The sequence below is a fragment of the Mytilus californianus genome, unplaced genomic scaffold, assembly GCF_021869535.1.
Source record: "Mytilus californianus isolate M0D057914Y unplaced genomic scaffold, xbMytCali1.0.p SCAF_1, whole genome shotgun sequence".
Classification (NCBI taxonomy): Eukaryota; Metazoa; Mollusca; class Bivalvia; order Mytilida; family Mytilidae; genus Mytilus; species Mytilus californianus.
In genome coordinates, this window is record NW_026262581.1 from 136,081,685 (window position 1) to 136,100,385 (window position 18,701).

General features: G+C 33.2%; 1 protein-coding gene across 1 annotated transcript in view; it reads left to right on the top strand.

The window, feature by feature from the left end:
- Positions 1-5,169: 5,169 nt before the first annotated feature.
- LOC127736076 (uncharacterized) overlaps positions 5,170-18,701 on the top strand; it is a 47,160-nt gene continuing 33,628 nt past the window's right edge. Inside the window, exons 1-2 of the mRNA XM_052246595.1 lie at positions 5,170-5,364; positions 12,132-12,239. Of these exons, the coding sequence (XP_052102555.1) occupies positions 5,348-5,364; positions 12,132-12,239 (125 nt within the window). The 5' untranslated portion in view covers positions 5,170-5,347. The remainder of the gene's footprint in view (positions 5,365-12,131; positions 12,240-18,701) is intronic.

Genomic DNA, 18,701 nt, shown 5'->3' on the forward strand with positions numbered 1-18,701 from the left:
TAAGGTCAAGGAACAGTAAATGGGCTATGTCATAGATTTTGGTAAAATTTTGCATACATTTTTGACTACTAGTATAACAGAAAATCGAAAAATAACGCATTATGTCTTTTATTGTCTGAAATATTACTGATTGATTTTTTCAAAATATGAGAACATTTGTATAGAAAGCACATGAAATAAGCGAAAAACGTTCTTAAATTTGTCTTTAAATCATCAAATTTCCAATTTCAAGTATATAGATTTTCTTTAAAAACTACATGTTGTTACATAAATTTCCGCTTTAATGATATACAATAATCTTCGTTTTTAGTTTTTAGTGTATCTACCAATCCGTTACCTAGTTGGTAGTCAAAAACGTCAAAATTCGAAGTTTTACTACCAATAACGCGACGACGTTACGCTATTTCGACGTTTTGTGGTATTTTTTTCACCTAGAACACTACTTTGAATCATGTATACCGTAAAAACGAAGCCGGTGACCCCATGATTATTTTACATCACTAAAACGGAAATTTATGAACCAACAACACATAGTTTTTTATGTCCTTGAAATTCGAGATTTGATGATTTTAAGATAAATTTAAGAACGTTTTTCGCTTATTTCATGTGTTTTCTATACAAATATTCACATGTTTTGAAAGAATTCAATCAGAAATATTTCAGACAATGACAGAGATAAATGCATTATTTTTTCGATTTTCAGTTATAGTTCAACGAATTAAAGATGTATGCAAAATGTTACCAATATCTGTGACATAGATTATTTATTGTAACTTAACCTTAAAGGATAATCCCAAAAAATCTAAAAGATTTGTGCAAGTACTTGTAAAATTATGAAACAACTTTAACGATTACACAGACTGGGAATAGTATAAAGTCAATATATTATGTACCAGAATAAAGAATGTAAAAAAATCTTTAAATTATGCAGTATTGTGCACTGTAGAATCAATGCAGTTATGCACATAAAAGTAAATATGTGCACTAGAATTAAAAATATACAAATGATTTTCGGTGAAATGCTAATGAGTAGAATAATTGGAATTATACAGCAGACTGAGCACTTGATTTGTTTAAAGTACTAAAGAAACTTGCAAAATTATGCAACCTATTGTGAAACTGTACACTGAAATTAAAGTAATAAAAACTTGCACAAAAATGCTTACAGGTACAAAAAACGAGAAGAAACGCCGAATTGTGCTCATGAGGATATGAACTAAATAAACGTGATTTTGTAGAATTGTGCAAATGAGTTGAAAATTATACAAATAATTGTAACAGTGCATTAGAAATAAGGTAACAAATATAATATTTAAATGTATATGTACTTCTTAATATGAAATATACAGAATTATGCGTATGGTGTTCAAAACTATATAAACTTGTTGTATTAGGCATGCCCTGTTCATTCGATAATGTCAATTCGGGCATGCCTAGCTGTACAATTATGTATACCCATTTATACCTGTAATGCTAGCTTCTTTTGATTTTACTTGAGAAACCTTTTTATAAAGGCTGCCTCGGAAGGATTATGGAATAAGTCAGCAAGAAGCTGTTCCAATAGGAATGCATACCGTCTGTGTAGAAAAACGTCAATCAAAACTGACGTTGTCAACTAAAGATCAAGCATCTTGTTTCTCTTCTTCAGAGAACTTTTTAGTTTGAATCAGACAGACTTTTCACGAGTATTATTTTACCCTGAAAAAAAAGTATTTCTATCTACACTGGTCATCTTTTTTAAAAGAAATGTTGGATCTGTGGGAGGGGCAAGTGTTTAAATACTACTGGGCGAGGACAGGTACTGTTTTTATTTGTACTCTTGGTGAACACGGGAACGCATATGTTGACATACCATGGCAACTCCTGACTGCTTTATATCATAAGTAACAAATAGTAGTTCAATCAAAGTATGATTGGGTGTTAACGGTTAAAGAAATCGTGTAAAAACATGAAAAGTGTTGAGACTTAAATCTACCAGAGTGTTTCGATATAAATTTCATATTTATTTAAGAAATGTAATCATACCATTTGTCATCTACTCAATAATAGATAATTAAAAGACATCAAATACATATGGTTCATTACAATATACTACCAGTAAAAGAAATAGAAATCCGAAAGTTCATTACCAATACCTGTAAAATTCCAATAAATTCTGCACATTTTTCATTGGAATAAATATCTTTATCTTTTTGATTGATGCAAATACGTAATGAAAAAGGTGATTATTCATAATATATTTTTATTCTGTTAGCGTAGAAACTAATACAGAAAATAACTGAGAAGAAATCCAGACAATCAAAAGAATTATTTGCAATAAACTTGAAGAATGAAATGTGTTGCAGATTTAACGTTATCTCATCGGAAAGGGCTGTGCCTTGCTTCATTTGATGGGGTTATCAAAGAGATTGAATATTATTTCTTGATAATTTCTCCTTCCATAAATACTATTTTATAACGGAATCAATCATTATATTTCTCACACCATCTGCTGATTTATTTAGAACTGATAACATGCAGCTCATCTTCGGAATTTACTCAAACTTTACGTATGTAAACAATTCATTACGATTGAATAAATTGTCTAATGGGTGTTCTACGGACCGGTTTTATTTAGGTGAAACATACTCTACGCATATAATGATGTTTTACATTATCATTCTTATCATTTTATTATCACTAATACATAATGAACAAAGCTGCTTCTGGAGACAGTCATAGGGCAATAATAATCAAAATATGTGGTTTTTTATTCATGAAGGTTATTTTAACCACATTAAATCATCTTTAGTGGTTATCTAGTCTAATCAATAGATAAAAGCTTCTCCTTTCATTTATATTATCTATATTTTCTATTTTTTCGGTCGAAATCTACCCAATGAATTTTATTTTGTTATTACAGTTTAACTTGGGATACTGACATTATATGGTCTTTACGATAAAGATTTCACTACAGGTATTACATAAAGATAACTTTATCAATGATCCATGACACTGAGGTAAATGTCAGATGAACCCTGCTAGACGGACACGTAAATTCCATATACCAAATAATATAGTTGACATATTGCTTATAGTATCTATAAGAAACAGCCCAAACTAATTAAAATTTAACGTTGGCCAATGAACCATGAAAATGATGTCAAGGTCAGATCTGGGACTATTATACTAACTATATAGTAATAGACATGGACATCTTACAAGCATATTCCATACACTACATTACGTTTACCATTTGCTTATAATATTGGAGAAACAGATGTAAACCCAAAAACTTTAAAGTTGATCAAAAAACCATGTGAATAAAGATCAAGGTCAACTGAACCCTACTTGCATGGCGGACATGTACACTTTATAATCATTTAATATACGAAAAATAGTTGACATATTGCTTATAGAATCCGCGAAACGGACCAAACTACGAACATCTAACGTTTACCGATGAACCATGAAAATGAGGCCAAGATACGATGAACCTGAGAATGGACTTGACCACAATAACTTAAATTTGGTCATGATTTATGAAATGAGGTAAAGGATCGGTGAACTGTCTAACACGACATGTAGACATTGTAATGATTCAATACAAATAAAGTTGTCCTATAGAGTTGTCTCATTGGCACTCATACCACATCTTCTTATATCTATTAATAATAATAAGTTAGAAATTCAAGTGATAAAAAACTATACAGTTTATTAATGTTCCGCCTTTTTTTTATTAAAGCAGTTGCTAAAACGTGAAAATAAGTCCGTCAATGAAATGGACATATATGCCAGACAAAAAATCCATAACATTGGGCATCTTTAAACAAGAAATGAATTATCCGGGTCTTCAAACTTCTGAAATAGAAAGCTTTATGGAAATAGTTTACATATTCCCCGCTGCATCCTCCGGATTCGCATCCCACGTTTCTCATTATGGCGACCGCATGTTAAGATGCTCCAGATCTCCACGACTTATGTATGGGAGTGCCATTGTTTTTTTGTTTTCCCAAAGCTACGCCATTGAAAGCCAGAATTACCGACCCATGCAGTGGTCATAACGAAAAAAGTCCGAACAACTGATTCATTTCATAAGCACGGACAGGGTTAAATGTTATATGCATCGGCCACGTGACTTTTTGAAAGTTAGGTGGACCGTGATATCTCAAATTAATAATGCATAATGCATACGGAGAGATTAAATCGATGAAAATAACACGAATCATACTATCATACATAGGAAATATAAAAAGAAGATGTGATATGATTGCCAATGAGACAAGACAACTCCCCACAAGAGACCAAATGACACAGAAATTAACAACTATAGGTCACCGTACGGCCTTCAACAATGAGAAAAGCCCATACCGCATAGTCCGCTATAAAAGGCCCCGAAATGACAAATGTAAAACAATTCAAACGAGAAAGCTAACGGCCTAATTTATGTACAAAATAATGAACGAAAAACAAATATGTAACACAGCAACAAACGACAACCACTCAATTACAGGCTCCTGACTTGGGACAGGCACATATAGAATGTAGCGGGGTTAAACTAGTTTGCAGGCACCAACCCTCCCCCTTACAGTCTAGACCAGTGGACATACCACAAAAAGTTTCAATTTTGGTAGATTGCTGTCGATTTGTCTTTTACCTTTACCTCTTTTTAAATCAACAATTCTAGAATAGTACTGTGAAGATACTGACCAGTGTGACACATAACATCAAATCTTCCAGGTTATGTTCCAGAAGTGTTACACTGTATAAGGAGACTTCATCATTTATAAACCAATCATTTTAACGCCTACATAGCTAGTGCTGTTTGTTGCAGTGCTTTATTACGAGTAATTCTTTGCTATTAAAATACTCAATTAAAGTAAATCAGATGAAGTGGTTTTCGACGAAAAATTAATGTTCTAAATGACAGGTGTATTGATTTTTTTATAAGATTGATAGATACAGGTGTATTCCTATTCTATCCTCTTCGTCCTACTTAGGCGTTGTGTTTTCTTACAATTATCTAATGAACTTCCATATTCCCTAATTCACTGGAATTTCTTAATAACTGGTTTATATTGTAAGTAAGACTATTTGACGAGTGCCATCCATAACTTATATATCTCTCCTGGCATTCTGACAAATTCTCTGGATCCGCATCTTTGGCGAATTAAAACCAATGTAATTATTTGATGTTTCTATGATATCGCAGAGCACGGCTCGTTTGTTTTCTGTATTTGCTCCCTGCTAAACATTTATTTGCTGGAAATGATTTATACTCGTTTAAAGGAATTAATTGAATCTATTTCATAGTGAATTATGAGTGGAATTAGAATGTGACTGCTACACTGACCGACAATGAGAAGACATGACCACACAGAAAAGGTAAGTCAAATCAGCTGATTTTGGAGAAAGGTTATTTAAGGTGAACATGTACCCAATGTTTGGTATTGCAATCAATTTCAGTTACCGTTAAATTTGTTGTAATGAATTACAGAGACCACACATGTTCCGGATTTTTGTGTTTATCTTTTACATGGCATTGTAATTCAGTTCAATTAATGAATGAATTGAAAATCTGCTATCTGTACATCAATGCTGTATGTTATTGTTAGAGTGACTTAAAATAGAAGCACTGAACCTCAGACTCTGAAGGTCAGATAATTCATTGCTTGCTATTTTTACTATATCACGTGTCCCGCGCAGCATTAAAAGCGATATCATACGTTTATATTAAATTCAACAAGAAACTATATTTATTTAGTAGTCCTATCAAACTCATTCCCAACTATTTCTAAAGTCTTATGCATTTGTACTTAAACTAAAAATGGAACGATACCACTGCTGGAATCATTTGTCACTGCTGTTGCGCTGGTGCTGTTATTCACCAATGATATGATTTGCCCAGTACAAGGGAATCATTTGTCCAGTAGTCAGATACCGCTGCGGGTGCTGTTATTTCCCGAGAGAATCATTTGTCCAGTAGTCAGATACCGCTGCGTGTGCTGTTATTTCCCGAGGAAATCATTTGACCAGTAGTCAGATACCGCTGCTGGTTCTGTTATTCCCCGAGGGAATCATTTGTCTAGTAATCAGAAACCGCTGCTGGTGCTGTTATTCCCCGAGGGAATAATTTATCCAGTTGATCGATACCACTGATGATGCTGTTATTCTCCGAGGGAATCATTTGTCTAGTAGACAAATACCACTTCTAGTGCCCTCGAGGGAATAATTTATCCAGTTGATCGGTACCACTGCTGGTGCTGTTATTATCCCAGGGAATAACCAGTAAACAGATACCACTGCTGGTGATGTTATTCTTCGAGGGTATAATTTTTCTCGAAGGTATGTTTGTATGGTATACAGTTATATGTTGCCTACAAATGCTTACATCCATATCATTTGAACTTTGGTGGATCGTTGTCTCTTATGCAATTATATCACATCTCCTTCTTTTCATATTGAGGAAAAGCACAATAAAACTGCAAAAACCAACAAAACGAACATGCATTTAAAATAAACACACATAGCGCAACAAACTGCAACAAAGAACAATTAAGAACAGACCTTAGAAATAAAAAAAACACATACAGAACAACAAACTGCAACAACCAACGATAACGAACAAGACATAGAAGTAAACATACAGACAGCGAAACAAACTGCCACAGCCATGGAGTAACAAACAAGTATAACAATACTATCAATTCAGAAAGGGGGAAGTCCATAAAAAGTTTATAAAACCCGACACAATCAGACGCTATCAATCAACGGAACAAGTGAAAAACAACTATCATATTCCTAACTTGTTACAGGCATTTTCCGAACGAACAAAGAACAGACATTAGAAATAAACACATACAGACAGCACAACACAATACACTAAAACAAACAAAAAAAAAAACGAACATACCTTAGAAGTGAACACACCGACAGCACAACAAACTTCAACAACCAACGATAACGGACAGTTTTAGAAATAAACCCAAAGGTAGCATAACAACTTGCAACATGATTGGGTACTAGCTTGTATAATAGATAAACATACAGACATCATAACAACTTGCAACATGCAACGGTACTAGCTTGTATAGTAGTACAACAAGCAACTAGATACTGTAATAACTCACAATAACCAATATGTCTAAGAAATTAACAAAAAAAAGTAGCATAGTAAACTGTAACTATCAACAATTATAAGATGTCACTGTTACATAACTGCAGAGACATCACAACCAACATGTTTGAGAAATAGCTCACAGACAGCAAGACAAACCTTAAACCAAAAATAACCAAAACGTCCGAGGAATAAACAAAAAGACAGCAAGATAAACTGCTTAAACCAAAAATAACCAAAACGTCTGAAAAATAACACAAAGAAGACAAGACAAACCTTAAACCCCCCCCCCCCCCAAAAAAAAGGTTTGTAAGTAGGAGCCGAATGTTTTCTTTGGGTACAGGAGGCCACATATCGACCCATCAAATGGTTGTTTCAAGCGTTCTTTAACGTGCAAAGAGTTTTGATTTCATATAATGTCCCATATTCACCACACGTAGCTGCGTATTTATACATCCTGCACATGGCACTGGACGTCCCTCTGCATGGGTTTTGTTTCTGGGTGGATGAAGTCCAGCTGACCATACCTCCATTCCCCAGTTAACCCTTGAGGTAGGAGGAGACAGAAATACAAATACTAGTAAGATATAACAAACTGGAACAATCAAATAATACTAAAATGTCTGAGAAAGAAACACAAAACCAGAACAACGAAGTATTATAACAAAGAATAGCCAGCATGTTTGAAAAATAAACACAAAAATAGCACAGCAAACTGTGACAACCACTAATAAACAAAATGTATGAGAAATAAAAACGAAGACAAAAAGCGCAACTGTAATAATCTGCACTAGCAACCAATATTTATGAGAAAGAAATACAAAAACTCACATAAAACCAAAAAAATAAAGAAACACAGAAAATGAGAGTATGCTGGAAAAGCACAGAAATTTTGCCTTGCAAAAGACCACATACGGACGTACGGAGTAGTTGCAATAGTTTTTTTTTACGTACAGAGAGCGTAGCACTAGATCTTTCTACACCAATTTAAACGTCGCCATTCCTAAAAGATGTGACTGTGTATTTATACATCCCGCACAGCCAAATGGACGCCCCAATTTTACAAGGGTGTCACTGCTAGACCGGGATAAGTCCAGACGTTGGCCATATGTCTATACCCCCAAGCAACTATTTGGGTAACAAATGTTCTAGATATATAGACTGATTTGGAACAGTTAAAAACTGTTATCGGTGGTAAGGGTCACGATTATTTTGTTCTACGATACTTGCTTCATGTTTCAGACGACATTGAAATATTGTATACCCAAATGACATTGATAACGATGTTAACTGTTTTAAGGAAGCGACTATATACCATGCAAAGATAGCTATTTTGTGAATCTCCTAACATTTTCTTTTGCATTTTATCTTACCTGGCCCACAGGGCCAAGTGAGCTTTTCTCATCACCTGCCGTTAACTCTTACAAAAATCATCTACTCTGAAACTACTGGGCCAAATGTAACCAAACTTGGCCATAATAATCATTGGGGTCTCTAGTTTATAATATGTGTTCGATGACACTGTCTGCCAACCAAGATGGCCGACATTGCTAAAAGTAGAACATAAGAGTAAAATGTAAGTTTTGTCTATTATTTTGAAAACTGCTATAAATAAAGAAAATCTGACACGTGAAGAAATGTTCAGAATGTTAAGCCCTACCTTTTGTCCATTTACGTCAAAACTGTCAGACGACTTCTTATAGGAGTATTGCCCTTAAATGACGAATTTTACTATTTTTTCAGTTTTGCCTATTATTTTGATAGATAATAGATAAAGAGAAACTTTAAATAGCAAAAAATGATCAGCAAGACCAGATCTACAAATAAGACAAACATGGTCGAAACCGTCAGACGACTCCTTTTTAGAGCTATTGCCCCTTAATGACAAATTTTACCATTTTTTTTTGTGTTTTTGCCTAATATCTTGAAAATTATAATAGATAGATAGAAACCGTGAAAAGCAAAAATGATCAGCAAGACAAGGTCTACAAATAAGTCTAATGGCCGAAATCTTCAGGTGACTCTTAATTTGAGATATTGCTCTTTAATGGCGATTTTTACCCATTCTTTAGTGTTTTTGACTATCATCTTGAAAACTATTATATATAGATAGACACTTTAAATCGTAAAAATGATCAGCCAGACTAGATCTACAAACACGTCAAATGGCTGAAAACGTCAGTCGACTCATTATTGGAGTTTTTGTTCTTTATTGACGATTATTACCAATTTTTAGTGTTTTGCCCATTATCTTGAAAACTATAATAGATAAATAGGCACTTTAGATGGCAAAAATGATCAGCAAGACAAGATCTACAAACAAGTCAAATTTTGCAGAAATAGTTAGTAGACTCTTTATAGAAGTGATTGCCCTTAAATGACAATTTGTTTACCCTTTTTGTATTTTGGACAAAAAGTACAGAAAATAGAGAGTAACTATAAACAGATAAAATGATCAGCAACACAAGATCAACAAAAAAGATTTTTGTCATGAATTATTATCTAGTCTACGATGTTGGAAAGTGTCCATTGTTATAGATGCACATAGACCTAGACGAGTGACACCGGCTCTATAGAGAGCCGCTAGCTTGAATTAGTATTGTTTATACTGATCGCGGTTTGTAGAACTAGTATAGAATACTAGCCTACTCCAGGGACAGTGTATTAGTATAGACTGTCCCTGCCTACTCATATAAGGGAGGTAAATCAGAAATCCTGGAATATTAATCATCGACTAACACATATCATCCGGGATTTCAAATAACTATGCTTTTCCACGGTGTACTTTAATATGATTGTAAAAATAATTTAGTTATTAGAATTTCAACCCAGTAAATCGAATAGAGAAGTGTGAATCGAATCTAATCAATTCTTATAAACAAGGAGCGAGATTTAATTAGTTTCCATTAATACAGATTTCTATAATTCACACATTATACACTGTAGTAATGGTATTTCTTCCACTTTTGTAGTTCTATAATAGTCCTTTTATAGTTGATAATGGAATGATTTTGTTTCCAGGGTCATCAGTCCAACATGCTTTCAGTCTTGGTTGTAAAAGTTTATTCTACACTTCCATTTTTATCATTGACGGATGAGATCAGCATTTATCGTTTCCTGAGAATCTGTTATTTCATGTTGACTTTTCGATAAGCACACTATTAAAAATCATGACTGACTATGCATTATAAAACAAGGTAACGAGGCATGATTGCCAAAGAGTCACCAATCAAATGATTATACAGGTCAGTGTACGGCATTGAACAATGCGCAAATCCCATACCGTATAGTAAGCTATAAAAAGGCCTTTGAATGACAAAGTGTGAAACATTTGAAAAAATAAATAAAAAAAATAGCAGACAGCAACCATCGACAACCACTCGATAACAGGCCCTTGGCTTTGGACAGGCGAATAAAGAATGAGGCGGGGTTAAACATGTTTGTGACAGCTGTGCCTCCCACAAACCTGTGACAAAAATAGAACAAACTATAAAAGTCAGTTTCTAGGGGGCTACATTTATCAGATCTGTAATTAGCAACAACAACAAAAAACTAGCGAAATGACAAAAGACACAAAGTACTGACATAAAAGTACTCGCACATACTGAAAGCTATCCCAATATCAGGTTATAATATATAAATAACACATAGCTGAGAGGGTGATAGAGCAGATTGTTACCCGGAGAAAACATTGTCAACTGAGGCGAAGCCAAGGTTGACAATGTCTTTTCCAGGGGTAACAATCTGCTCTATCACCTTCTCAGATATGTGCTATTTAATTTATTATACTGAATGTTCTGTTATTACTGTCTGTTAAATTTCGAATTCAAAGTAATAAACTATGTCGTCTTGTACATAACAATCATTCGTATTTATTAAAGCGCACACTGGAGCAAGCGTCTCCGTGAAGGGTAATAGAGTATTTGCCATGGGATAGAGTAAATGGTCTCCCTCGTGTTAACCAATCAAAATCTGGCATTTTGACATGAAGTATAATAAACAGACAATATTTCCCTGGCTAATATATCATTTAGTACACCTCCAAAGTCATTAGCAGTCCCGGGAAAAGTATGACAACGTCATTAGCAGTCTCGGAAGAAGTATGACCTTGCATGTTATAGATCATCAACATATAAATTGAGACGATATAATTATATGGTATCGTGTTTGATTTTTCGTTTCCACGGAAAAGCTGTTTCAACTACAATCCCCGTGAGACTTATAATGTCGGTATTGCAGTTTTCATTAAAAATAGAACAATTGTGGAACACATGGGATACTAGAATATTGTATCAGAAATTTGCATTAGTCTTGTAAACAAACAGTATGATATAATTAACTTATCTAATTGTTTTGATCATATGTTATAGTCTGGTCACGATAGAAACGGGCTTTCAATGATAACTGACAATGTTCATCCAATAGAAGATCTATATTTGGTAAAGCTGTTTGAAAGAAGAAAATAACCCTTTTCTATCAAATACTGTCTGTTAAATGATAAAAAGTATAAATTAGCCAGGGTGTTGTGTCTAAATGCATCCTACTAATACAATGATCCATACGGTATACATTAAAATTAAATTGGTACATAATTCAAATTTGTCTTGCAGTTGTATTGAAAAGTATTCCAATATGGCAACCTTGTGTCATTCGTTTACCAAAGTCTTAAATCAAAGAATTGGCTCGTTGTGTCTCCCCTTCTATAATTTTTATTTGCAATAAGAATTCACAACCTTTTTTTTCGGTCCTTCTGAAAAAAAAGCAAACCACTGTATGTTATGTTTTTACACCTTTACCGCAGCGTGCACGAGCTTGGTTTATTTCTCGTCTGACACGCTGCGGCGAATATAGATTTACATAATTTGTAAATCTTTCTTATTGTATTTAACCAAGTGTATTCTGTATTGCTGCAAGTATCCATTTTTAGTTTCTAATGTAGATATACTTCTTCTTTAAATTATGAGTGTCGTTGCTATCTCCTTGATGTATGTATACCCTACTTCTCCTTTCATTTATTTTGAAAATTATTTTTCAGAGTCTCCTTCGGCATGAAGGGGTCTTTAGTGGAGACACTAATTATAGATGATTATCCCGAACCAACAGAAGCAGACGAGCCTGACAACTGTAACTGTCACTTAAGAAAGTAGGTACTTCTTATTACTAAATTCAATTTTGATATAATCAAAATAGTATGAAAACCCCTCAAAGATACCAGGATTATAATCGTCTACATAAGACTCACCAGTGGCGTTCGAATCAAAACAGTTCGAAGGCCAAATCAATACGAAGTGAAGCCATTATTTTGTTTATTTCATTGGCATGTGTGCTTGAATATATCTAAAAAGAATGCATCGGTTGTGATCACATTACAAGTATTTTTCATATGTACATAGAATAAGATCAGGGTAGGAGTCAATTCGACAAAAACATGAACCAAAACAAAAATTCAGCGCTTTCAATATTGACTTTCCACTTACGACTATCCACTTACGACAACAACAAACAAGAATTCAGCGCTTTGAATATTGACTATCCACTTACGACAGCAACAAGCGCTTTGAATATTGACTATCCACTTACGACAGCAACAAACAAGAATTCAGCGCTTTCAATATTGACTCTCCACTCACGACAGCAACAAATAAACAATTTGTTTCCATTCCGTACTAAGATACAATTCAAGCAAAGCTATGATGAATGAAAAGTCATTATTTTGATATTATACATTAGTTATGATAATATTCCAACAAGTGTTGCAATGATTACAGATTTTACTCAGATCCCAAAAGACAATAAATCATAGATGATTTTCTCATCTTTCAAACTTAACGATATAAGATCATGAAGGATGCACGACATTCAGAAAGGGGAACTCAGATCAAATCAATTGATTTACCATGATGAATTAGATTAGCAACTCTGTGAATTTAGTAATAGTTTTGTACATCAAAGGGCAAACGAATATAATGTTTAATCCATGTTGTGGCAAAAAATTATTATTTTCAATCTAATCAAAAGATTTGAGGAAGTGTGCTGAAACTCCTTTTAATTTTAATCTGTTAATTTCGTTAATATGAGCACGCACACAGCATGACAAAAAGCAATGATTCAGGCAAACTCATACATGTTACAATTAATTAAAAAGAACTTCTTTGAAAGATAGCTAAAATGTTTTAGTTATGATTTAATGAATGTAAAGTCTCGTTGTAAAAGTACGATCTCGGCGTGAATTCAATAAAATTGAAAGTCAGCTGTTATTAAGTATTATTGAAAGTCTTTTTTTTTTCATCTTACAAAGCTGAAAACGTGAACATGTATGACATATGATTTGCTGATCCCCAAAAAATAATATGAAAGGGCTATCCTGTCATTAAATGGATTTGCATCATTTTACGATTGAAGTAAACAAAAGTTGCGTATAACAAATATTTACTATTGTTGCACAGTTAAAGATTCAGAAATAACAGCAATCACAAAGAAAAGCCAAAATCTAAAGCAGCAATTTAACCTTTGCACTCAGTTTTAAGGAAGTGGTTCATGTATGTTTTCAGTAAAAACAGGTGTCTACAACTTAAGTTATGTTCATGTGTTATGCTGGTATCTATTCAGATTATTTGTCACTCTGACCCAAATGCACTGAAGTTGCGACATGTTGTATTCTGCAATTTGGAAAAAATGTGTTGTTGTTATTTCTTACGGTTTCTTGGATCAAAGATAACAAGTAATGGTATAAATACATAAATCAGTTGCCTTAATTCCGTGGTCTCAAATGAACACATCACATATTTTACGACTACGATTTATGAGTTACTCTTACACTACGCCTACGTCAAATACAGAACGGTAAATAATCACCTCGGCAAAACTTCGGGATATATTTTTTTAAAATGTGTCGATTACTTTGACGGTTTCTAAGTATTGATAACATTAAAAGACTGTAAGAGGAGAGAGAGAGAGAGAGTAAAAGTGGTCAATTTTGTAAGCGTATCAACAGTCTGATATTAAATTCTATAAATCTTTTTCAAATGTCAAAACAAAAACAAAAAATAAATGAAATTAAAATAGGCGTTGGGACACAAATTAATTGGAATAATTCCACAAGACATATCCTCACAAAAAGTTGTCAAACCCTTAATATAGTAACTAAATTTTTTCTTTTTTTTTAATCTATGATATCTGGTTATTTTTTCATAAACTAAAATGTAAAATCAATGAGTGAAACCCGAGTCGCTTTTTCAGAATCTAGAGGACTATGGGTAATCTCATTGTTCGTACACCAAAATGAAAATAACGTTACGTCATTGGTTGAATTTCCATTATTTAGAACGTTTTAAACCAATCACAACGTTTTGGTGTATACTTTTGAAAATATTACCCAGAATATATTAGATTCTGAAACCCGAAATCCACTGATAAACTGTCGGTTAAATTCAAAATCTCATCTGGTTTATATATTTACACATGACTTCGTACTCAGCTGGTGTTGTTTTTTTTTCAAGTTTTCTTGAAAACGAAAAAATGAAGAAAATGTTTTATGAGAGCACTTAATCAAGAAGGTAATTGGGTAGTTACAGATTTAAACAGGTTTGTTTGGTAAATTTAAACATTCATTGATTTCTTGATTGGAAATAGTTTTTAGTGATAAATAATGTATTAAATGATAGATGGTTCCTGGATTATGTAATTTATCTTTGTTTCACAATACTTTTATCAATAACTTCAAATAATGATAGTTCTGCTGCTTTGTAGTCTTTGGTGGTTTCTCAATGTCTAACATTTCCTCAGACATTCGTATTTGCATATATCTGAGTTCTTAAATCCATATAATATTCTTTATATTCATGTCGCTTCCATCGAAATCCTTACAAGAAAGATATTTAAAGCATCATATTGCTGAATACGTGGCGTGAGTTGACCTCAGACACAAACTTCTCACCATAAGCAATATATATATATATAAAAAATAACATTATACTGGAGTGAAATATCCCGGCTAATTATGCAATATGATTTTTAACCTTGTTAGGAAATACGAACAGCGAAATAAAACGAAGATGAGCATTGTTAGAAATGTGAAAATCAAAACACTACAGTATTATATAACTATGATTTAGGTTTCACATGAGATATGGGCTCTTATTCTCTGCCATTGCCCTATGTAAAAAGTAAAAATAAACAAAAATACTGAACTCCAAGGAAAATTCAAAACGGAAAGTCCGTTATCAAATGGTAAAATCAAAAGCTCAAACACGTCTAACGAATGGAAAACAACTGTCATATTCCTGACTTGGTACAGGAATTTCCTTATGTAGAAAATGGTGGATTAAAACACTTTGACTATGGACCATAGTTAATATCGCTCCGTGACGACAACTCAACACAAGCTCAACAATTCAGGTGTTGGGAAGAGGTTGACTTGGGACATCAAAGTTATCTCAGCACTATCCCAGTTAAACAGACGTGGAATCAAGTTTGTGAAAGAGAAACAAACCATACAAAGTCCCCGAAAAAAGAAGAAACATTTACCCTGTAAATGAAGAAGAAACGCTTAACATCAAGTGCAGTGGAAGGGGGAACGAATATGTGTTAGCTCATCACAGTATTTCCACACAATCCATTGACTCAGCAATACAACCAGCTGCACTAGAAATGTCAAGGGAAGCAAGTGGATCGATCACCACCAGAAAGTAAAACATATTAGGGACCAGCCTACTCAATACCAACAATATATTATAAGCTGTGTATAACGCCGATGATACATAAGAAAAATACAAAGCGAAAAGAATAAACTTTGTACAATTAGTTGGCTTCATTCGTCGCAAGACAGACACACCTGGATAAGCCCACAACAGTCTTACAAGCTACACAATAAATACACACGCAGAAGAAATGAGCTACTCCAATTTTTTTACAAGCGAAATATATGGGTGTCGCTAGCAAATCGAGAACTGCTTATTCTTTCAAAGCACCTGCATCATCCCTGTTGTTTTGTGTGGATCATGTTGCCTTGTCATCAATTTTTGTTGACTGTTGTTTGTTAATTGACATCTTCTTACTTCATTTATTTTTGTGTGATTTTGTGGGGATTTGTGTTTTTTGTATTTTTTTTCTCGACATTGGTTGTTTGTCATTCGACTTGTGTTCCTTTGTTTTATTTATTTCAAATATTCAATCAATATTATTGACATCATGGGGAATATACGTAGAAATCGAATTCACATTTACGTAGAAATTAATTTATTGCCTAAAACATTACAAACGAAAAACATTTATAAACGAATTCCTAGCCGTTGCTCTGACTTGTTAACATAATCCCACGATTTTGAGGAGAATCAAAAGATTAGGCATGTTTTATTTGATCTTACACTTAGTGAATGATGAAAGGATTGACATTTATTTTCAAGAGTGCATTATTTCAGAGATATTCGGGTGGAAAACATGTCTATTTTATAACATACTATAATCCTGCTTTGTACAAGAACGAGATTTTCAACGGATTGATCACAAAAGGAGACAATTTATCTCACCCGGTTAAAATATTTTCTTTACATTCCAGCCAGTCTTTACTCTTATTTCTACTCACTGTTTGCTAAGCGCGAGAGTTTCAAATAACATTTTTTACGTATCTTATTTCACCATGCCGGCGATCGAACCATGAACTCCTGCACTAGTGATAGTCATGTTTTAAGGGGCTTTCGAAGTTGATACTTTATATGTATAATGGCCAGTAATTAATGTAAAATAACTCCGCTAAAAGAATGTGTGAAAAAAAGATTTGCCAATTTATTATTAAAAAGGGAAGGAAAGATTCATTAACTAACACATTCTTCTCTTCATTACAGATTGTTTAAATAAATTTACGTTCAATATCTGTGTTGCTACAATTTGATTATAATTCAGGAAGTTTTTACATACTGTTTCGATCATTATCACGCTAAACAAAAAAGATACATGATAAGCCTTTGTTCTTTAACAGGAACGCACATTTTTTGCTTTTTTTATTAAAGAAGGTTCATTTTTTTTCTAGAAAAACACACGTGAAAGCTTATTAATACTTTCGTTAAGCTGAATGACTGACAAGGTTTGCAAGTTGTATATAAGAGTTAGATAATTATTTATTTATAACTTCTCAGATAGAAATTTAACATCAAATATATAACAAAGTTACTGATGAAAAGGTTAATGAGCGTTATATATAGTCTACGCACACATTTCTATTGCAGTTCTACCAAAACTGTTTAGCTATTTTTCCTAATGATTTTGAAGACTTTTTTGAAATACATAGAGAGATAACAAATATTCTTACTTAAAACAAAATAAAAATACGCGTGATCACCGATAAAACTTTTATCGTATATATAATTGGGAAATTTATCTTCTATAGTTGTAAAATATCTATTAGCAGAAGAATTCCCAAAAAAATAAAGATACAACTACAGCAGAATTAAATTAGTAAAATTATACATGTGCATTATTCGATTAGTTAATAGCAGTTAGCTAACTGTTTTGGGTTTTTTTTGGTTCACGCAGGGAAAACACATGGAGTTGCATCTGCAATGGGATAGTATACATCTCCTTAGATAAAGCTTGTTGAAAATGAGTCAAATAGAAGTGTTCATGTAAATAACATTCCAAGAAACCTCTTTATATATTACATATTTCTATTCTATCAGGAATAAAAACTTCACAATTACTGTGATTCTGCCCACTTTTGGTTAGGGTGTGGATCCTAAAAAACTATTATATATACTATAAAGAATAACTTATCAAAGTCCCTCTCCTCGTACTACGATAAAAAAACATTTGACTGTTCAACCTTGACACAATTATTCATCGTAAAATATTACAGGTTAACTAAAAAGTAAGTCCAGCTTATACAAGTATCCATATGCCTTTATGCACATAAAACAGCCGAAAAGTTTAGATGATTTTACTGCGTTTTCTAGAAAATCTCTCCCGTGAATTTTCTGTACAACTGATATGTTATTGCTGTTTCGAAATGTCTTTTTTGCGCAATATTTGTCATTTCTTTTTAATGTATATATGTCATTCAAGTTGTGTAAGTTTATTCAGTCACAAAATTGAGCTATCTACGTTTTTTAATACTGTTCATAGAACTCAATTATCTATACTAAAAACGAATTCGGTTTTTGGTTGGGTTAGTGTTGCTCAATCTCTAGTTTTCTATGTTGTGTTTTGTGTACTGTTGTTTGTATTTTGGTCTTTTTCTTTATTTGCCATGGCGTTGTCAGTTTATTTTCGACTTGTGAGTTTGAGTGTCCCTTGGGTATCTTTCGCCTCTCTTTCGATGACCAAAGTATTTTTTTTCACCATAAATCGGAAATTTCAATGGCTATAGCATATGATATTTAGAGAAAATTCATAAGAAAGAATTTCGAGAAATGAAATTTGCATAGGTATTTACTTGCATCCATTAAATTCATACTAATTTTTCGGATTATCTTATTTACTTTATCTCTTGGAGTATAAAAGTTACATGGAATGAAATGTCTTATTCAAGTACACTTGTTCGATTTGCCTGTAAATTTGAGTGAAAAATCAAGAGCCCGCGCATCTATTACTGTACTATAATCATCATGGAGTG